Source organism: Cyanistes caeruleus, chromosome 11, assembly GCF_971803275.1.
Source record: "Cyanistes caeruleus chromosome 11, bCyaCae1.hap1.1, whole genome shotgun sequence".
In the NCBI taxonomy this organism is placed as follows: Eukaryota; Metazoa; Chordata; class Aves; order Passeriformes; family Paridae; genus Cyanistes; species Cyanistes caeruleus.
The window spans coordinates 4,508,663-4,531,403 of record NC_141711.1 but is presented as its reverse complement, the minus strand read 5'-3'; the positions used below and the strand labels follow the sequence as shown (position 1 = coordinate 4,531,403).

At 39.1% G+C, this 22,741-nt stretch overlaps 1 protein-coding gene across 1 annotated transcript in view; it reads right to left on the bottom strand.

The window, feature by feature from the left end:
• MDFIC2 (MyoD family inhibitor domain containing 2) overlaps positions 1 to 22,533 on the bottom strand; it is a 43,059-nt gene extending 20,526 nt beyond the window's left edge. Inside the window, exons 1-2 of the mRNA XM_023935131.2 lie at positions 22,247 to 22,533; positions 21,498 to 21,585 (exon numbers count right to left, since the gene is read on the bottom strand). Coding sequence (XP_023790899.2) covers positions 21,498 to 21,585 — 88 coding nt within the window. The 5' untranslated portion in view covers positions 22,247 to 22,533. The remainder of the gene's footprint in view (positions 1 to 21,497; positions 21,586 to 22,246) is intronic.
• Positions 22,534 to 22,741: the final 208 nt, after the last annotated feature.

Below are 22,741 nucleotides of genomic sequence, written 5' to 3'. Positions count from 1 at the left end.
GGGGTGTGACAGTTTTCTTGCTGAGCCTTTTTATTGGGGATTTTTATGCCTGCTTTTCTGGGAGGTCTTTGAAATGTCTTTTATGTAGCAATCATTTCACTCTTTCTTTGTTGTCTCAAACGTTGAGGCTGTATTCTTCTCATCTGTTCCTGTTTATATTCCATACTAGCTGGTCATAACAGTTTAGCTTGAAACTATCATCACACCGTGTGCTTCTGAATCATAGGAGTGTTGCTAACAGCTCTAGGACGACTGCAAATTTGAGGGTTTTTTTTTTTTTTTAGTGCATCTGAAGATTTAGCACGGTAGTTTAGCATGAAATACTGATAAAGAGGTTCCAGATGAAAACCAGTCTGGGAATTGGATTTTTCAAGCATTCTCAGCCAGGTATAGGCATTTAAAAATGCTCCTGCTCTAAAGAGAAAGGTCCCCCTTGGTGGTGTTCATCATTCCAGCTCTACCTGATAGGTAGGCTGGTTGTTCAATCTTGCCTGAACTCCTACAGAAATCAATGGAAGACAAGCCCATCCTGCTGCAAGTCACCTTACCTCAACTGAAGAGATTAAGCCAGAAAAAACCTGCTTTTTTGAAAGTCTGGTTTTGTCCCTACTCCATGCCTTCCCCCTGGAGCTGGCTACAGATAATTATCCCAACCAAAACCCAAAATTCTCTGAAGTCAGATGATTGACTAATCCTGGCCAAAGAAATGAGAGAAATTTAGCTTTTCATAAGGTTCTTCATCTCAGTTTCAGGAAGTAATGGGTTCAGTCAATGTACTTCAATTCAGGTAAAGCAGTAGATTTTGTTTCCTAAAATTTTTATCAATGTTTCCATATCTTGAGTAGCTATCTTAAAACATATGGACTTCTCATATCTTTTAAAATGAGATGGTATTTCTGACACTGTAAGTTCAGGTACCAGCTGGGCAGATCCTAGATTTAAGGTTAGGCAGGGAGCCAGGGTTATGTAACCTTGCTGATAATGAAGATATGAGAGACAGGTTTCTGAGACACTCATAAGGAAAAACTGGTTGCATCACCTTCCCTTTTTAAAAGATTGAGGTAAAAATTTTGGTATTGTGACTTCATTACCAAAATGGAGTGACTGATGTGCACAAGATGCTGGTTCAAAATATTAATCTAGCTAAACTCTTTATTTCATTAAACAGTGTATCACACCTTTGTGGAGGAAGAAGCTACCTGCATACATGCTTATTTTTTGCTGCAGTAAATACTTTTCTGCAAGCTGGTTTTCCTTTTTTCTCTTCCTACCAAAAATTTGCCCCATATTATAACAGCACTTCCACCTCCCTTTCCTTACTGCCTCTCCAGCCTAATTTTTAGTGTCAAAAGCCATATTTAATACAGTTCAATTTCACACATAACCACAAACCCCATTCTTCCAGATATGACCTCAGTTTATTTTATATCACACATCTTTTTGTTAAGGTATTTTATACATAGCATAATATGCAATGATACGGCACTGATGTTTATCAAAATTGTTTTACACTGTACTTATTTCTGTTCCTGTCTTTTGGATCAAGCACAATGCAGCTGCAGATTAATGCCACCTTTTAAAACAGGCTTAATGTGTTTATTTTCTTACCACATTCACTTCATCCACTAACTTGTTATATGGATTATATTTAATGGGAATCTAGTGGGACTATCAAAGGGCATTTATTTTCTATTGAAATAACAATTAAGATAACACTCCGCTAATATAGTAATCAAATAAACCTGACAAATAACAAACTTTTTTAAAGCTGCAGAGGCATGCTAACAAATCTATTTGATCAATATATGGGATGTGAAAAAAGAGGAGACAAGATTGACTGATGAATAAAATGGAACTGACACAAATAGGCTGACAGCCAGTCGCAAGTCTCTTTAGGGCAAATGCAATTAACTTAGAATAATAGACTCAAATTTGATGGTTAGAAATGCATTTTTATTAACAATCACAGCCTGAATCATTATGCACTCTTATGAATAAAATTGTAGTTATACTGAAAGTCTGTGTATACATGTATGCATGTACGTACAAAAAAGCCTTGTTGAAGGAGAGCTTTATTTTTATGACAGAATGGTTGTGTGGGATTTAAAATATAAAGCATACACAAGTATAAATCTAAATATTCAACCCAGTGATATAAAAAATCACATATGTAGTGTGCTAGTATTAATGATAAAGGCAATAAGCACCGGTCCCAGGACTGCTTGTTCTTTTGGGATGTGAAATTGCAATCAGGGATTTACAGATTTCATTCTGAGGCAGAGAAGTCATTACTAGAAACATAAGCTCATTCTCTTTACTTTAATAGCTATTTTAAATCATTCATTTAGAAAATACATTAACTATTTATTGTATAGGCAGTACGTTTCCATTGCCTTTTCATTTTCATGCTTTTTTATAATCCTTTTTAGCAAATTATTTTATTAAAAGAAGATTAGAATTAGCAAAAGGATCCTACCAATTTTTGAAAATGCTACTCTTGAAGAAGAATATTTCCCATTATTAACAGGTATGCAGCATTAAAACTTTAAAGGAAGGGAAGAGATTCAATTGCTAATGTGTCCTTTTTCTTTTGACCTTCATTGCAGTGGCTGATTGCTATTTGTAAATTGCTTTTCAAAATTATTAATCTCATTTAATTTCTGAATAAATACATAATCTTATTTTTTTTTTCCCTTCCCAAAAATCCTAGGGCTTTAGATATGAATAGAGCTGCCCAAGGGTTATGCTGTGGTGCAGACATCTCTTATTTGTGGGAAAAGAGAAAAAACACCACGTAATGCAGACAAACACTACAAAGTACCAGCAAAATACAACATGAATATGAAACCATGATACTTGTAATGCTTGGTGCCTAAATATCTTGAGAAAAATGTGGAATAGTAAAGTAAATACTAAAATAGGAAGTAAAACTGCACTGGGGATTATTTAAATCCAGTGTTCTCCAGGTTCATGTTTGTGGTGGACTTCTGGCTGGGCAGGGACAGGAGAGCAGCAAGACACGATGCTCTGGCTGCCTGCAGCATGAAGAACCTCACTCTGGGTCTCAGCCAGCTCCTGGGGCTGCTGAGATGGATCCAAGCAACATCTACACTTGGTTTTCTCCACCTTGGAGGTGATTTTAAGCCTTCCCAATTCTCCAAAGTGAGAAGTGCACAGACAGGAGGCAGAACACCTCCTGTCTGGTAGGGGAGAAGCTCATGGAAACCATTGAGAGCAGGGATGGTGTCTGGCTGGGGAAGAGATTTTTCCAGTAAACACCTGGTGTCTGGGGAATTTGCCCTTTTGGTTTTCTGCCTCTAATTAGCCTTAAAGTCATCACTGTGAGGGGAAAAAACTTTTTGGGAACTCCAACAGTTGCTGGAGATGTTCCAGCCATTTCTTTCTCTCATAATCTATTCTAGATAGTCACAGCAGCCCACCACAGCACTTTGTGATCTGGCTTCTTGAATAGCTGGCATTGCTTGTTCTTAGAGATAAGACAAATGGATCACATATTGTTCTAGCACCACCAAACCTGGTGTGTGCCTAAAATGGCAAAAATCCTGCTGGTTCTGGCATAGTTGTTTCCCCAAAAATCATTGCAAAATACTCCAGGACTTGGATTGCTGAAGATGTCTCACAGATCTGCGTTTAGTGTAAAAAGGAGTCTGAGTAGTTCAAGTTGTGTAATCTATTTAATGCCTCCTTTGTAGACATGTTGCTGTAGACTGATGGAAGAAAAGCTAATTTTTTTGAATGTGTTGCTAGAAAAAGAATGTTCTTTGACCACAGTTTTTTTAAAGGAGAAACAAGACTTACTAAATTTTGATAAGTTACTTTAGGTAAACAGGATGCCTAGAAGGAAGACCAGATGATCTCCTGATTTTGATGGGGCAGCTTCTTTTGAGTCAGTGCACAAATGCTGTGTGGAACTGGGGCTGTGGGCTCAGTTCTACCAACTTGTTGGTTTTAGGCCACTGAAATACCAGCTTCACCCAGTGTATCCTGATGTATGGTGATGTAAGAGAAAGGAGGCTCAGGCCCTGCATGATGATAGACTAATTCTCCACTGATGCAATCATCCAACCAGAACAGGAATGACTCATTCTATCCATAAATATGTTGAGGCCTTTGTGTGATCATTTAAACTCGCTCACACCAACCTCATCTCATTTGCTTGAATGGCCTTTCTCCTGAGTTAGAATGATACATGTAAGAGTAAATCCAAGCCTTTAAAAATAAAATCATAATTAGTTTCTCTTAATAGCTGCTCTATTAAAAAAAGTCAGATCTTCACAAAGTATATTAGTGAAAGACAATGTATCTAAGTACACTGGATTTTTTTTTCCTAACTCAGCAATCACAGGATTGTTGCTAATGTTTCATACTTGCAATAGGTTTCTATTGCCATTTGTGCTCCATATTTTTTATATTGCCTTCTCAGAAATTATTTTGTTTAAAGATTAGAATTACCAAAATGTAACTCTCAGATCTTGAAAACACTTGCCCTGAAAAAGATATTTCTCCCCAGCACCTGCCACTTTTGTTCCACTGCATCTTAAACCTGCTCTAGTTATGAACTCTGATTTCATCGTTTCATCCTCCCAAAATATTAAAAGATTACATTCCCCATCGGTTTACACCTTCCTCAGTTTTTATCTTCTACAAATATGGCTTGGCCAAAACGTTCTTGATGAAATAAAAATACTTTTGCTTTGCTTTCTGTTCACCTCATCCTCAAGCAGGTGCCAGGCAATCTGCGGCAGCTCTTCTGCTACCTGAGAAATCTTCAGATATAGAAACACCAGGCCAGCCTCTGTTGTCACAGCATGGAAAGCCAAAAATAGATGACATGAGAACATATTTCTTCCAATGAAATTTTTTGCAGCTACGTGAATTCTTCAGATAAGCAGGTTTCAGTGTTGGAAGAGAATAGTGTTGGAGTGAAGAATCCAGAATGTACATTTACAATACAAAAATAGTCTGTATAATGTAGGCTTAATTAAATAGGGATAGGCATATCTGGATATTCCTCCTTCCTACAGTGGTGAAGAATTGTGGCAACAGCTGGTCTTTCATGTCAGGTGTATGTTTCCTCCTATTAGTGTGATTGGAAAGTCACAAAGTAAGTAAGTTTCTTCAAAAAGCCACATTTGTAACGTATTTGGTTTGCCTTTCCCTGGTTTGCTGCGTGGTTCAGGACTATCCTGAAGGCTGGGTTGCACCAGGCATCATCTTGTGTTATGGCCACCAGCATGGGGGAATGATGGAATATTTGAAAGCTGAGGAATGCTGCCAAAAAGAATTACAGGTCGTGCAGATCTCAGTTCAGCTAGACCCAGACTTCATGACATCAAAGTCTCTGTGGGCTAATCCCTTAGGTGTTTTCCCTCTCATTTCTCCTTAAGCATCATTAAGTGACAGTGCCTGAAACACTTCCTAGGGCAGAGCATTGCCTAATCATCCTTGCTTGGAAAATATTTCCCTAACATTCAGGCTATGTTCATTCTTTTCCCCAAATAAGCATAAGGGCAGGTGTCCTACTGTGAAAGTGGAAACTTATAAAATGGGTAAGTAATTCCAAGTGGAGTAAAGAAGCCAGCACTGCAGATTCTTCAAAACTTGGTATTTCTGGAATAATTTGTTTCCTCCTGGTCTTGGTGGTGCTGCTTACTTGTGCTTTTCTTCTCAGTAAAGGGTCACATTTTGTTCTCTCATGTGGTTTTCTTTAATATCAAATTACCCTTAAAGACACCCAAGGCAATTGCCATTTCAGTTAGGGTCTAAGTATGCTTGATGGATGTCTTATTTATAATAGGCAGTGTCAGTGGTGCTAGGACAAGGGGTTGATTCTGCCTTAGCTTTTATGACAGTGCTAATAAAGTTCTCTGCTTCCCAGATAACATGTAACAGCCCCGTTACTGCAGTGCAAAATTATGGTTAAGGCTCAGCTGGTGGTTATTGTCCTGTAAATGTTCAGCATATTTCAGTGGTGCATTAGCACAAAGTTCTTCAAGTGACTGGTGATTTCTGCCATGGCCAGAAATCTGTCACACTAAATGCTCAGTGCAGACACAGGTGAAACGTTTCTGTCCCTGAAAACTTGAGGTCTGCATAGACAGCTGAATTATGGTGATTTTACAGATGATAAGCTGCAATGTGGACACAGATTTATTTTTTCTGAAGAACACAAAAGCAGCTCAGGTAAAGTCGGGTATAAAACTGTGTTCACTTGAGTGCTAAATGGATAATGAAAAGCCTAGTTTTTCACCAGTTTTAAATAGTGTCAGCTATAGCCTTTATCCTCTATATGTCTGAAAAATCCTTGCTTCATTTTCTGCTGTCATCAGGGAAAGAGCTACATTGATTCACCATCTAGGTGGCTTTCCAGTTGTGCATGGTGTGTATTTTTAATTCCTTTAGGTTCAGTTTGAATTGTTCATAGAACACTTACATAATTTCAGTGAAAGTTCTAATATTCTCCCAGGAGAAGGTGAATTTGTGAGGGTTGTCACTATGCTTCTTTTCAAACAATCTCTCCCAAAATTTTAAGGAAGGAAAACCACAAAATTGCACTAAAATGTCAAAAAACACCTATATAAATGTTGCTTTCTTATGAAAACAAGCAAAAGAACTGTAACTGCCTTGGAATTCAGAGTAGTCTATGGAGCTCAGTGATTTTTGGGAACAGGCTAGCCCAGTGCAATTATCCTCTCTGTCTGGAGCTCACAGAAGCCTCCTCAGTAATTTTTCTTTCAGAGGGATTTATTCTTTGCTGCATTAGGGAATGCAGTCAAACCCCAACACATCAGCAGAGAGCCCTGTCTCTAAATCTAGGTGCTGCTCCCTGAAAGCCAAAGGCAGTTTTGCCATCGACTTTGATGAAAGTAGGAACAAGCCCTTTATTTGCAACTTAAAGCAAGTAGGTTAGAATTATGAAGAATGATTATTTAAAATAGCAATGATGTAATATCAGTGTCAATTCCATTATTTTAACAGATGTAAATTTGCTCTGCTCTTGAACTCTGGTGAATTTTAATGGCAATATTAAAGAGATACTATTAAGACTACTTAAAAGAACTATTTGTAAAAAGTGTCTCTAGTTAGGGGGGGGAAAAAGTTTAAATTGCTTTTTTATTCAGTCTGCACAATTATTTATTGAAGGGTTTTGTATATTACAAATTAATATGCATTAGGAGCTGAAAAGATCACACAATAATTCCAGTAGTCATTGAATATGGGAGAGCTTGCACTGTTTAGACAAAGCAAATATAGTCTTTATCCAGCTGGAGTTTAGGCAGTCTTCACCATAGTGAAAATAAGGATTTTATAATGTATGTTATGGGCAATGTAGATGAAGAAAGCAGTTTAAAATCAGCTGCTTAAATAACTGTCGTGTAAATTTACATACATTCCAAGGCAAGAGCCATGCCAACAACTCCAGTGTTGTACCAGGCTATTGGTGACTGCTGTCTCTGCCCTGGCAGTCCAAGGGAATCCAGGATATGGAGGCACTTCCAAGATTCAGATCTAATTTTTAACAAAATCTGCATTCCAGTGGGGACACTGATGGGAGAAGGAGGTCAGAGTGACCAGACCTGGAGTGAGACTTCTTAAAATTTATGTACAAAGCTGTGAGCATCTGCCTCAAAAATGTTTATTTTCTGGAGTGAAAGTTTAGTTTTAAAACCAATTCTAGGGCTTCAGTTCAGAGCTGATAAAATGAAATGTAGTATTTTGAACAGGCTGGTATTGCACAAACAAGGTTATCACAGGCCAGGAAAGTGGATGTTGCCACTTTTTTTTATTTTTTCATTTCATTTTATTTTTTAACATGATAAAACAAATAACAGAAAATTAGTCTGAGAATCAGGCAAAGCCAGATTATAACAATTGGGTGCTGGCATTTTTATTAAGGCTTATTTCTCTCATTCATGTGATTTTTACCTCATCTACAGCTATTTATTTAGGGTGCTAAAATTATTTCTGTTTATTTCGTGGTTACATGCAGAGTTCATCTTCATCAAGAGATGCTGGGCACTGTAAACTGTAGTCAAGGGTCTCAGCTACCCATAAAGTTGAATATTTAGGATATCTAAGTATTACATATACCTAAAGCAATCATACTTCTAAGTAATTGCTTCACCTCCACTCCTATTAATCACCTTCATGGAGGAAATAGGCTGCTGTAGTGGTTAAGTGCTGAAAAGGATTTGAGATCCTCAAAAGAAAAGCAAAAATTTGTCAAGTTTTTTACCTCATAAGGGAAAACAAGGTGCCTGAGCAGAGCTGGACTTTGTGAATCATTTGACCTCACAACTGTTTCTCCTGAGTAAAGTCTGGGAATGCATTCTAGGAAGAATTCAGCTTTGATCCTAGAGGAAATGTCTCTTTCCATTAGTTTTTATTTCCTTTTCTTGCTGCACACAAACTTGAATATTACAGGGGGCAAATATATCTAAATCCATCTAAAATCAAACTTCCTCTAATTTTCCATTGGGAGGTGAATCAGGTTTCATCTTCAAGTGGCAGTCTCTCAGTTGTGCAAAAAAAAGTCTTTAATTCTGTAAAAACCACCAAAGTGAGAATTCTAGGCTGACCCACTGAGGCAGGAGAGAAGGTGGAGGGTGTATTTGACTGCAGCATCTGGTGTAAACTCACATACAGATAGCTTTAGACATCACTGCATATAAACACAGTCTCCAAGGGTGGAAAGAGCTTTTTTCTGTCAATGGAAACACACCACAACTAACATTTTCCTTCTGTTTTCTCTGCATATAACAATGTTCTCTATATTATGCAGCAAACCACAATGATCAGCTGCTCAAAGTGCATCTCCTTGGCCACCTGGCCACCCTGGCTGAGACATGACTGACCCAGGGCAGAGGGGTCAGTGCAGCCTGTTTGCATCCCAGTTGCAGCTCTAGCTCAGCACAAAGTTTTAAACAGGCAAGGCTTAGAGGAGTTCCCCTGCCAGAACTCAAACCCTGTGCTGCCAGTTTGCTTGTAACTCATTGGTATGGGCTACACAGTGCTCTTGAGATTAATAAATATATAATCCCATATCCCATTACTTCACTGTGTTTGAGACTTTTCCTATTAACAAAATAGAGTACAAACAGGTAAAAATATCAATGCATCTCATTAGTGGGGGGAAAATGGAAAATATGTATTATATTAATGCCAAGTTTTGGGCTCGTGGGAGAAGTTTAGGGGGGTGGGGTGGGGAATGTATTTTTCCAGGTGGTCTCAAGTGGAAGGATAGAGTTTCTTGACTATACCAACAATTAGAAACAGAGCAACACTATAGCCAAGATGTGGCCTCTAATCAAAACCAAGGCATTCTTCATCTCCTATCAGAAGCAGATTCAGCCTAAGCACAAGCCTAACTTCAGGCATATGAATAATTCTGGTGACTTTGCTCTTGAAATCTTGGCCTAAAGAACCATATCTGATGTTTTCATTTTGTCAGCGTGTGCATGGGTTGTTTTGGGTTGCACAGCAACCTGCAGTGTCCTGTGCTCTGATTTTCTTCAGCAGTAATAGAGAACCTGAGTGTGACAGAAATGAAGGTGGGGCTAAAGTATGGGGGGATTGAAGCCTTGGGAAAAATAATAGAGGAAAACTGTGTGTGATGAATACATGCATTGCAGACCCATGGACTGAAAACCAAACAGACCAAACCACTCAAATCTTTGAGAAATATTTTTCTCTCATTTTATGAGAGTGCTGGAGACTGAAATCAGCACTGCCGAGTACTAGAAGGGGAAGACTGACATTATTAATTTCAGTGACCATCTTCTGTTCTCTAGGTCTTCATGGCTGATACTCTGTTAAATTATCTAAGCATGGGCACAGGAAAGCAGATGTTTAACTTGTGTTTTGGGTCTGGGAGGGACCTTGGTAGCTGCTGGACTCTGCCTGAAAGATGAGGTTCAGATGGACCAAAGTCCTTTCATCTTTGTTTGGTTGTGCCCATAGCAGGGGGTGGGAGCAAGATGGTCTTTTTAAGGTCACTTCCATTCCAAAATATTCTATGACTCTAAGTAGATAAGCAGCTCTTATCTGTTGGTTTTTTGGGTTTTTTTGCTTTTTGAGTTGAAACAATCAAACCCATAATTCAGTGGGTGGGTTTTTTTTTAGGGAAGCAGCTCTCCTTGGTGTAGATTTAAAGGATATAATACACTGCTTCTTGAATAAACACAAGTGGGTAGTAAATCCTAACAGGTTTCCAACCACGGTTTAGGATGCCTTTGGCAAAACCTGGAGTACCAGTTTTTACCTGGGATCTTTCTAACTCACTCTTAATGTAGTGTTTCTGGAAAGTTCTTCATGGGGGAAAAAAAAACCCCAACAAACCCAGCTAAAGAAATTGGAAGCTTGGAATGGGAGGTCTGTTGGTTTTCTGCTCTCATAAATTGCTTGCAAAACACACGTGGCTGTTGAAGGGCCGTGTTGGGGGGATAATTCCCCTGTCAGAGCAGCACCACATGTTCCTGCCTGTCCATGTGCTCCATGCAGCTGGATGGGGGATCACATAACACAGTCAATGCCAGCTGGCCATCCCTGGGGACCCCCAAAACTGTAAATAGAGTGGGCAAAAAACCTCCCAGAGGCACAGCACTACCTGTGGGAGCAGGAGTGCTTGAGCCAGCTGCCCAAGCCACACATGATAGGTGGCCATGCCTAGCCCAGGGCTTTTAGTTTGTTCCAGGCTCTTGGCCATGGTCTCATTCTCAGAGCCTGGATGTTTGCCAGAGTAGTTAAGAGGTCACTGAGGGTTGACTGGGGGCTGAGGGGAGGCTGAGGAAGTGCTGTGTCCTGCAGATCTAAGGGCAGCTCCTCGTAAGGTGCTCAGCATAACTGGGGCTCCCAAATGCTCTTGCTGCCATTGCACTGAAAAATCATTCTGTGGGCAGAAGAGGCAGGTGGTGTGTGCACAGCTAAGGTTTTACAGTCATTTTCTTAACACTAGTTATTAGTTTAACTTGTTTCTGTAGTAACAGCTTTTGTTTAATTGAGAAAAGTCTGGACTATATAGTCACACTCTTGTACAAATCCATGCCCAGCTTTTCTGATACCTACACTCCTATGTGGTGCTGTGCTTACCCTTCCCACATGTGATGTCCTGAAGCTCCTGCTGTGTTTCCACCTTGCCCATCTCCCTCCCTGTCTCTAGGTAGCTCAGGCAATGCCTGCCCAGGGGGATTCAATAAGGATTGAGGGCGTTACAGAGGCAGCCAGCAGGGATATCTGGCCATGGGAGGTGTGACCTTGAGAGACCACCCCTGTAAGGTTCATCAGCAGAACATGGAGAAGAAATTTTTGGCAGGCAGGATGAGAGTGGAGGGAAGATTAGGTTAGATGTGGCCCAAAGGACACTGCCTAGACACGTGTATCATTTGTTCTCCCAGGGCTGATGACGATGCATCGTTGTAGTCCAATCATCCATTGCTCAGTGTTCTGACAAGTTCTTGTTTTATGAAAATGTACAGAGATAAAAAAAAAAACAACTTGGGAAAACTATGGCATTTTACATATAAATCTGTTTTATTCTGTGTGGAATTTAACTGTAATGATCTTAATGATTTATGTAAAGTGAAATATTGGGTTTTCCTGTTTCTTTCTCTTTTAGCCCTGGTCTCACACAGGCATATTAATGATTATTTGTCAAAGTCTCACTGTTTGCTTACAAGGTACGAAGGCTTTTTAGACACTATAATGACAGCTTTTGATTCACTTGATAATATTTAGAATAAGCCATAAAAGCCAATCTCTGAACGAACAGACCGCTTTTATTGGCTTTTAGTGCTATTACTGCTATCATAAGTGGTAAATTGGCCTAATGCAAGTAATACTGCTGTGTCATACTGTAAAAACCACTGCTGAGTTTTTACATTTTATTTATTTTTCATGAAAAATTTCAAGGCATGGGGGCTGTACTATCCTTCTACAAGTATTGGTGATTCCCTCCAAGGCAGAGCTGGGGAAGCTTCCACTGCTGTTTGGAATTTCTTTGCTCATGGTTACCATTTCTGATGGAACAGGGCTGATCATAAAGTTGGGAGACCAAGAGTGTGAAGTGAATATCTCCCTAAAGCTCATGGGCTATTTATTTATTTAAATCATAAATAAACTTGGAAAATAAAAGAAAAGATTGCTTAGCTGGAAGCTGAATTGAATATAGTTCAAGTACTTTATGCTAGATTTTATATGCTTTGTTTTATAATAGCAATAGTATTTTTTAAATAGTAAGCACTTAAAATATCTGCTGACAATAAATTTGGTCACCACGTCATCTAGCCAGAATGACTACCAGGGGCCATAATTGCTTTTTCCTATGATTCTCTTGGCTTTCTTCCCCATATCTCATCATCTCTTATATTGTTTTACCCACTCCTGGAATATAAGCATGGACTTCTGAGCTTCAAAATTAACCTACAACTTCTTTTGCTTTTAATAAGGAAATTAATTTTTTTCATATTTATAGATGAGGGAAACTGTTGAGAAAGTGAAACTGAAGAGACTTGAATTGACTTTTGAGTTTCCATTCTTTTATCTCCCCTCTTCTTCCCCTTTGCCCATGAACTTTCATAGTGGGTACTTTTCAGTGTTTCTTGTTTGAGGGGAAAAGTGTAGTGCATTTTAAGTTTAGTTAAAACTTAAATATTCTGAAGGCAAATTAAACTTCATCATGGTATTCTGTGTGGTTATTAAAAAACTAGTCTTGTGACAGAGAAGTCTGAGTAATAATCACCAACTTAACTTGGATGCATGCTTGAAATAATTATTCATATTCAATATGCTCTAGGAACAGGAAGAATCATATTCCAATTTAAATTCTGGCATCCAAGCATTTGTGGATACATGAAAGCATTTTGGCACAAGTTTTAGTTGCCATGGGCATGTAACTAAACACAATTTTTGGTGCTAAAAGGGTTTATCTTCTATTTAAGACAACTATATTTACAGAAATCACAAAGCAGAAAGTTCTCTAAGTCTGATATTTGAGTTTTCTTCAGTTGGAAGATACTGAATTGACCTGTATCTTACCCTGAAGAACTCAAGCAGTCCTATTTGCCCAAAATCTACACTTCCTTTAAATTGCAGGTGCAAAAATATAGGCAGAGTGTTCCTAGTTGCATCTCTGCTGCAGTAGCATCTTCTTCATTTGAAGCAGTTTGCAGACATATTTCAGCAAGGGGAACATAATCTGTCAGTAATCAGTTCTCTCATGTCTCAACAATATCATGGCAATGTTTGTTTTTCTGCAGAGCACTGCAGTGAGTGGTGCATCTACTTCTCTGTATCTGGAGCCCACTGATGTATTCAGGAAGAAGTTTTTCTTCCTGGGGATATTTCTGTGCTGTGTGTATTCATTTATATGTGAGAGAAGACAACATTATCATGTTTAACTGCTGCAATCATAAGCACATTAAGTAGACAGATAATAAACAATCCATCTGAATTTATGATTAAGTTAATTGTGTCTGTGTTTTTCTAATGTGTTTATTCAGATTAAAGACTGAAATTAGAATGAGACTATATAATCAAGAGACCCTAAGAGACTGTTTGACTCCTATAAAATAAAAATTAATTTAGTTTAGGGGAATAACAAAGATCTCTGCAACACTGAAATATCACTTAGGGGGTAAAGAGGCCTTGTGCAATTCTCTTCAAAGAGATGAATTTCAGGAATAGTTGGAGTTAAGGAACTCAGCTGACACTGAGGGCTTCAGCACCTCATTTTTGCATGAGCCCTTCTGTCCAGCAGGCAGCAGACTCCCTGGTTCAGCTCCATCCATGCAGAGGGTCAGACACCTGAGATCACTAAGCTGAGGGGATAGGTGAGGAAACAAGGAATTAAAGTTGGATAGCCTGTTGAATCTTAAAGATTTTCCACTTTTTACTGATGGCTGAATGCTCTCCCTGACAGGAGCCCATCTCCTGTCCTTCACTCAGGTGTCCTTCCCTCTCTCTGGAGCAATGAGCTTTAAGGGGCCAGCCCAGACAGAGCCACTTGGGAACCTTCAAACCACGATATTACACAGAGTATCTGATTGCTGGGGATGAAAGTCTTCTGGAAGGAGTGAATCTGAGTACTCTCATATGTTCATGTGCTCTGAGCCCAGATCTGAAGTCACAGATCTAATCACCAAGCTGTTCTGAGAGGGGCTTGTGTCCAGGATTTTATTACTGGTCATTTAAAACAGTCACTTTTAATGTCTCTTTCCATTTGGACTTAGTTCTAAATACTTATTTAAAAAATAGTCACATCTATTTAAACTAGGACAAGATGGAAAATAATTTTGTTGAATCTCAGCTAACAAGAAATGTTTAAACTAATTTCACTTCTGATTTTTTTCCTGTAATATCTTCCAAAAGCAATAGGCCACCAGCGTGCCCAGTCTTTAGCCCATCCACACAGTATTTTGTCTTGGGTACTTGGAGGCAGTTGTATTTTAGAGAATGATTGGAAATCTTCAGTCAGATGAGGGGAGGTCTATTTTTTTTTTCATAACCTAATTATATTTAATCTGAATATTTCATTCAGCTGCTCCAATAATAAAAGATTTTGCTACCTCTGTATGACTGTGACTGTCAGTTTGACTCCACATACCCCTCCCAGGCCTATAAAACACTTCCTCAAAACAGGCTCTGAATAATCCATGATCATTCCGCCTTCTAACTCCGAATAAATCAGGCCAGCATAGTTTTTGTTGTTTTGTTGTTATGGGCTTGCACTGTCTCAGATCTAGCAGACCAGTTTGGCATTTGACCCTTTCCTTTATGAACTGAGGTGGTAAAATGAGCCATGGCTTTGTTCCTCCTGCTGCAGTGGTGCCCTGGGATGATTACTGGTATCTATTCTTAAACATATTGGAACAAATCAGAATTTTTGCAAGCCAGTGCAGCTCTGTTGCTTTAATGGAATTATTCATCTATTTGACACTGACCCCTAGGCTAAGATTTTCCATGCACCAGTTTGCCATCTTAAGTAGGAAGGGCTATGAAGGTACTTGGGCATGAGGGTTCTGCTTTAATGTTTATGTTGCTGAGATACTCAACAACTAAAGAGTGTCTGTAGTGTTATTTCATGTTTTGTTCTACTGACAATGATGGGCGAAATTCTGAATATTTTGCCCAAGTACAGCAAAGAATAGAATTGGTCTGGAAGACTTCCAGTAGTGAATGGAACAATACATTCAGGTCCTCCCCAGGACCAGCAGCTGAATGATATAAACCTTTCCTTTATAGAACAAATTTACTTCAGGCAATCAAACCTAAATAAACATTCACACATATTTTTATAATAGATATCCAGGATATCCACAGGAGCATGACTTTAGACCTTTAAAACTTTACCAGTGTCACCCAGAGAAGTACCCCTGTTTTTACTGTACATACAAAGTCTTACATCTTCAGGGATCTTCCAGCTCAAAGGTCAAGGACCCCTCAGTTTATAACACTGTAATTAGGAGTGGTGAGCTGGGACCATTGCAGATTTTCATATACTCCCTCTCCATTGGAAGAGTCTTTAAATCTGCTGTTTTACAACTTAAAGGAAGGGTTGTCTTCATTAATTCATTTGGTCATAGTCCTGAAGCTGACAAGGCATCTTCCAGGAATTTGAGCCCCCTGGGATCCTTGTCATCAGTTTTTAAATACGCTCTTTTTTTGTGTGTGTGGTGTTCTTATCTGGAAACAGTCTGCTTGGATTAGAATATTCATCTGAGAAGCATTTGGCATTTTCTGTTACATGAAACTGAGAAGCCTTTCTTTGCTATCAGTCTTCTATAAAGCTTTTCAATGCAATGACTTAATTCAGGCTGAAAGAAGAGAGTGAAAAAAGCTTCTGGACCCAAGTCAGCAAAATTCAGGAAACAAGTGTCCAAGCTTGTATGTAAAATTCTATTCAGTGGCTTGTGAAATTTTAGGAAGAAATTCTAAAAATGCCATTTAACTCCCTAAATGAAGGGATGCAAGTCAGATCAAAACACTCTGCTGAGAATAGTCTCAGCAAAAGTACAAGATTTGTGCTTTTACTCTGGTCCTCCCAAACCAGGGATAAAACTGGAAGGTTGTAAAAACTTAGAAACTCCTTGAGTGTCTCCAGGACAATTCTCCTTCTGCAATACCAGTCTCGTGGCACTGTGTCCTTCCCACTTTATTGATGCCTCCTAGTCCTGGGTAAATGGGATAGGAGTGTTTTTGGAAAAAGGCATTTTTGAGTGCCGCCCTATAGAAAGGTTTTCCTCTTATCCCAGGACCAGGCTGTGGGAAGTTTTGGTGAAGTCAGGAATAATCTGCTCCTGTGTTGGGATGTATCAGAATTGTGGCCCAGTCTCACCCAATGGGATTAATACTGGAATAAGGTATTATTTGAATAATGTCACTACAGCCAGGTCTATGATATAAGTAAATCTCTCTTTTCATATGAAATGTAGTCCTTTTAAGGGGTGAAATATAATCCTGAACAGAGGCTCTATTTACCACTTAAGCCTTATTTTATGGTTTAAGTGCTGACCTTTCAGTGACCCTCAGTACTGGGCTGAATTTCACCCTACAGCGAAAATCTGCTGGCTGGAGCAGTGGATTAAAGAAATTGGGGCTAGACTTTTTACTATTTGCAAGACAATGAAAACAGGCTTATTTTAGACAAAAATGTTTCTGATTTATGGGAATTTTAGTGCAAAAAGGGGCTATTTTGGAGAAAGTCTTGAGATTAGACTTTCAGTTATATTTTTGGCAAGAGAGCAAGGAAGCCATTTCATTAACTTTTCACTGGAAGTTATATATGGAGGGCATTTGTGTACACAGCTGGGCAGCATAAAACAGGAGGGCTTTGTGTGAAAATATCCTGAAATGAAATTTCATTTCTCTGTGACTTGGATCTGCATTCCTGGGCTGCTGTGGCCAGTTTGGGATGAAACCATGGGAGGGCAGTGTGAGGCCCTCAAACATTTTTTTTTTTTTTTCCCTTGCTCTTGCAATGGATGCAGAAATAGTGAACAGACCACTGTGGTCCCTGTGCAAAATCAGTGTCACCTTTTATAGCTTTATGTCCGTCAGATAAGCTCCCGCCTGCTCCCACGTATCCATATGGCTGTAATCATCGAGGGATACCAAGAGATTTGTTTGTAAGGAGCTCCAAAAGCCACATGCTGAGGCTGGTGTGAATTTAGCTCTGCTTTGACCTCCCTCCTTTCCCTCCAGATGGCTGCTAATCTGGCACTAAATCACTGCCATGGTGAAGGAGCCGCTGGCCCGTGTGGAAGAGGCAGGGCTGTGGCTGTGCTGGACAAGGTGGGACCATCCCAGAGTCAGTTCCTGGCGGTGCTGCCCATCCTTGAGTGCTGCCTTTCTAAAGTATTGTCTTGTGTAGCTTCCAGATTTTGCTGGACCCTCTAATGGCCATGTTGAGTTAGGGGCCCAGAGATGTTTCTTGTTTGGGTGTGATGATCTGCTTGTTGCTCATCAAATCATAGAATCATGAAATGGTTTGGCTTGGAAGGGACCTCTAAGATCATCCAGTTCCATCCCCTGCCGTGGGAAGGGACACATTCCACTATCCCAGGTTGCTCCAAGCCCTGCCCAACCTGGCCTTGGACACTTCCAGGGATCCAGGGGCAGCCACAGCTTCTCTGGGCACCCTGTGCCAGGGCCTCCCCACCCTCACAGGGAAGAATTTCTTCCTAACATCTAATTTAAATATCTCTCTTTTTTTTTTTATTTTATTTTTTTTATATTTAAACACTTCCCACTTTCCCTGTCACTCTCTCTCCATGGAATCTTGTGAGTGCATGAAGCAGGTGGGGATGCAAGGCCTTGCAGAGGACATTTCTCAAATATTATCTTCAAGTTATATTGGCTCTATTTATACATGTCATATTCTAGGCACTGTCATTTATGTTATTTTGTGCATGTTAGGGCAAAACGTGCATAAGTGGGGATAACACATGCACTGAAGATTCCAGCGCCAGTTTTTTCCATGGCAGATAACTTTTGAAGTGTTTCTTTGCTAATGAACCCATGTTTCACTCTGCCCTGATATTTTGTAAGCCCTGACATGGGGATCTCTATATCTCCATCTGAAACCAGCTCCCATCTCCAGCAGCTCCTATCTTCTTCCCATGGGAGGAAGAAAGCACCAATAAGTCCATTCCTACACAAAATGGAACTCATTTGTCTGGTTTTTGCTGCTATATCCCAGGCTTTCCTTGGCTTGGTTCACATCAGTGTTAATGTCAGACAAGCAGAACTGCCTTTTCCCTGTGCTCATTCACACAGGTTCTTGTTGATTTTATGTGATGGTCGTATGCATACTGTCCAGATGCAAGATTTCTCATCTGTTGTGTGATCTTTAGAAAGAAACAGTCCTGAAGAGTATTCCATACTATCAGAAAACATTGCTGGTATAAATATTCCTTACCCTGAGACGTGTTGGAATAGGACTGTAAACATTTCACCATCCTTGTTCTCACTTTCAGCCCTGGGAGTCTTTCATGTAATCCACATCTAGACTTCAGTGCTAAATGCCTCAAGAGATAGAGATGTTTTGGAACTTTTTAAAGTCTAAGCTAACCTAGAATACACATTTAACACTCTTCTCCCCTGTTTATGTTTTGATTACTATTTCATTATAGTTCTACATTCTGCAGGTGCTGTAGAGGACCCTTCACCAGAAAAAGGCTTGTAGCACAAGCAAAAAAGAAAGGGAAAGGATAAATTTGTCATTATCCTCTAAAAAAAAAATTACAGATCAAGGCCATGATTATGTACATGTTTCTGTCCCAGACTGTGCTGACTTGAGCAGCATTTTTGTCCCTTTGTCATCTTTAACTGCCAGCAGTTTCCTGGTGCACCCATGGCAGGGGTGTAAGGGCACATCAGTGAGTAAAAATGACTTATTTAGAGGCAGAGCCATGAGCTGAACTGTTTATACTCTTCCTGCTGATAAGACACAACCCTAGATGCCTAGCCTACTGTTTTTCTGTAATACTTTTGACAAGTTTAGTTTCTGTTTTGCTTTGGGAAAGTTCTCCCTCAAAACGAGGCTTTGATTTCTCCTCTTAGAGGATTCAAGACAGAATTCAATTATCTCCTTCCAAGAAAAAGTAGAAGATAAATAACTGGCAGCCAGATCAACACCCCTCCCCCTACCCTGATTAAACAGTTTCTAATGCTGAAAGACAACAAAAATTTATAGATACTTTATTTTGCTGCTGACCCACTGTACAACCAGCCCATGAGATTTTAGTTTGCAAAGCATTAGGAAAAACTAAAGTTTAGGAAAGACACTAAAACCACAGCCTAGTTGTTTATTTCTGATACTATGTGGTTCATGATTGTTTCTTTTAGAAGGAACAAATAATCAATACAAAACCATGAATAAAAATAACTTTTCTTTAACACTGGATGCTAAAAGAACATATAGTCTTCTTACTGTGCCTGATGGAAACAGTACAAGTCTGTTCTCCACAATTCTTTGTTTATTGGAATGCCTGAAATCTATACATGAGGTATTTTTAAAACATTTAAACATAGAAGTTAAGCTTCTGCTCCAGACAATTTGTTTCACCATATTCTAAAATCCCAGTGCATACCACAGAAGTGCTTAAAGCAAAGAAACAACAACAAATTTTTTTAAAAACAAACTTCAATTTAAGATAAAATAATTTCCATATTCTTATTTCAAGGAAAATTTGCTTTCCTCATGAGACACATTCAGTTATTCACTCAGCTGCTGTAGATCTTCAAGGCCCAATTCTGCTCGGTGGCACTTTGGAAAGGAGAAGTGCCAATAGTCAACATTTGGCTCTTTCTGAGAGATTGTAGCTCCTCCAAACACAGAACAATCAAAATGTTGCTAATGATCCTGAAATTCTGCATAGGGTTTCTCCTTAGGAACTGGAGAAATAAAACCTTGTGAAGTAGTGTCACTAATTGAAATGAGCTCAGGTGGCTCTGAGCTGTACCTGGCTCCTGGAGGAGGTCTGGACCAGAGGATAAATATCAATATGAGACTCAAATATCAATATGATGGCCCTGCCATCAGTCTTACCCTGTTCAGAGACAAAAGTCCTTTAGACTTCTATATCCCTTTGCAAAGTAGCAAATACCTTGTGTTCTACTCTCTAGTGATGGAATAAATACTCAATTCAACTGAATGTTTGCTGTCTAGTCATTCAGCTTTATCCCACTCTGGGACACTCAAACAACAAAGTTTCTGCTTGCTGGGTTGTTGTTAGAGTTTACTTTCAAGCAGGACTTTGGGTGTCCATTCAAGGCAATTCTGCATGTTGGTCAGTGCTCCAGTGGGAGTTTTTCATTCTGTGCAAATGCTGCATAAACATGGGAGGCTGCAAGGCAGGAACATTAATTCAGGCCTTCTTTGCTGCAAACTCCTTTATAACTAAAAGATCTAATGTACAGCTAATGACATGAGCTTAAAATAGTGATGCACATGTTAGAGATGACATAAAGTGGCTATAAATGTGCCTTTTGCCCAATACCCCTGTAGCTGGTGTTTTCAAAATATGAGGTCACTTGTTGAGTCTTCCCAAAATATTTTTTTAGGATTAGAATACAACTGTTCTCATTAAAAAACATAATTTGCACCCAGCCATGGACATTTAATTTCTCTCTTGTACATCTTGAAAGCCTACACTTGGAACTTCTATTTAATTCAAATCCTACTTGTCTGTAATAAATGCAATAAAGGGATTCTGCTATGACCAACAAATTTGCATAAAGATGTAATAAGATATGTTCTAACATGGCAAATCAATTTTTTCCAGTGAGAAATATATCCTAAGAACCTTTCTTCATTACTTGTACAAACAACAAGGAAACATTTCAAAATTTTTCTTTGTTTTTTAAAAAATTAGCTTAACAAATGGAACGTAGTATTTGAAATACTGGTATTTGTTTCAAATTAATTACCTAACAGGCTTTCTTTTTCATCCTTTTAAATCTGAAAGGTCCCCATACTTGTCCTGTATGACTTCTCTACATTTGAGGGTTGTACAGATGTTTCTGTACATCCAAAGCGCTGACAACTGATGTAACTTTATTCTAAGATAAAACACTGCAAAATCCAAAGTTTCAGGCTTGATCTTTACTCATGCTTGAGAAAGTAATTATTTATAATAATTAATAATATTAATCCAATTCAGTAACAATTTCAGTTACTAAAAATTTTTCATCAGAATAAGACAATCATCCATACTTATAGTTCAGGTCAAATTAAACTTTCCCAGGAATGCAAGGACATTAGAAAAATGAGTTTTCAGGTTACTTTTAAATTTGGTAATTTAGGCTTTTCTGTACCAAAAGAAATTGCATGTACATATTGCACAGGAGTCAAGCTATGGAATTTTTATGGTAGGAATTTCAGGCCTAAATATTCAAGCCTATAGGCTATTTTCTGCCTTTTTTTTTTTAGAAAAAGAGAAATATCTGAACACAGTAAGTAATAACTCAAAGTAACTTACCTTTTTTCAGCCAAGAAATATTTTGCTTGTCATGTTCAAAACTTTCAGCTGCTTTGATTTTTACCTTGTCTGTCTTGTCCTCTGACATCTGTGGGAGAGAAAAGAATTTGGGGATGTCAAGTTCTCTTAAAGAAAGTTTGACAGAGAAAGATGTTCTCTGTTTAGGTTCCTGCCATAATAAATTGTGCATACTTATACAGACACTTTTTTTCCCTGCAGATTATTGATACTACATAATATCTGAGCCGTTGAATTTATGTTCTGTTCCTAAATGCTTTATCAATATTACATGGTTGCTGTTTGTAGAGGGATGCTTTTGTAATGTAACTATAAATTACATTCTGAAATAAATTATAAGCTCAAAGCAGGGTGGTAATAGATAAACATATAACACATAGAATAGGTACGGTCAGGCTGAGGAGGAGGCATCCAGCCTGTTTATTGTGGCTCAAAGTTGCCGTAAAGCCTGCTGTCAGAGAGCTATAATTATATAAATAGTAATAAATATTTATAAAGGCAACTTGAACAAAGTGTACCCCCCCCAAAAAAAAAATCCATACTGCCACTTGCACCGATTTATTTGCTGTAATGCGAAGAATCCTGAACGAGTCCCGGTACCTGAGGGCATTACGTGCACAGCCCCTGCGCCGTGGTTTACTGCTAGGAATAAGATTAGGCAGTCTGGGCTTCTCCTAACTGCTTTCTATTGCCACTGAATGCAGTTAGCTCAAGCATTTCTCTATTTTTACCTGTATCTCCCACCCGGGGCAGAGAGCAGCAGGGTTCAGGCGCCGAGGAGAGGAGCTTTTGGCCGAGTCCCTTGCTGGGTGTTGGTGTCCAGCATTCCCACACACCGGCAAAGCGAAAGGATGAGCAGTGCACTCTCTGCCTGCCTGCTGTGTGGTGCCAGATTTGTCTTGCTGCCAGCATCAGCCAACTTACTGCTGAGGGTTTGGGGTTTTTTCTTTTCCCCCCCTCGTTGTTGTTTGCATGCACTTCTAGAGCTGGGGAGGGTAGGGAAGGAGGAGGGTGATCAGCATCCCAGCACTGGTGGAGTGATTAAAATAAATATATATATATATATATATATATCAGAAGCTTTTCAAATATAAAAAAATTGGTTTGGAAATGTTATTACTGCAGTTCATAACCCAGTGAATCTGTGAGAGGAGGGAGAAAATAGAAAGAGGACCAGGAAATTAATAGCAACAAATCAGATAAATGTGTCATGGTTTTTTGGCTAA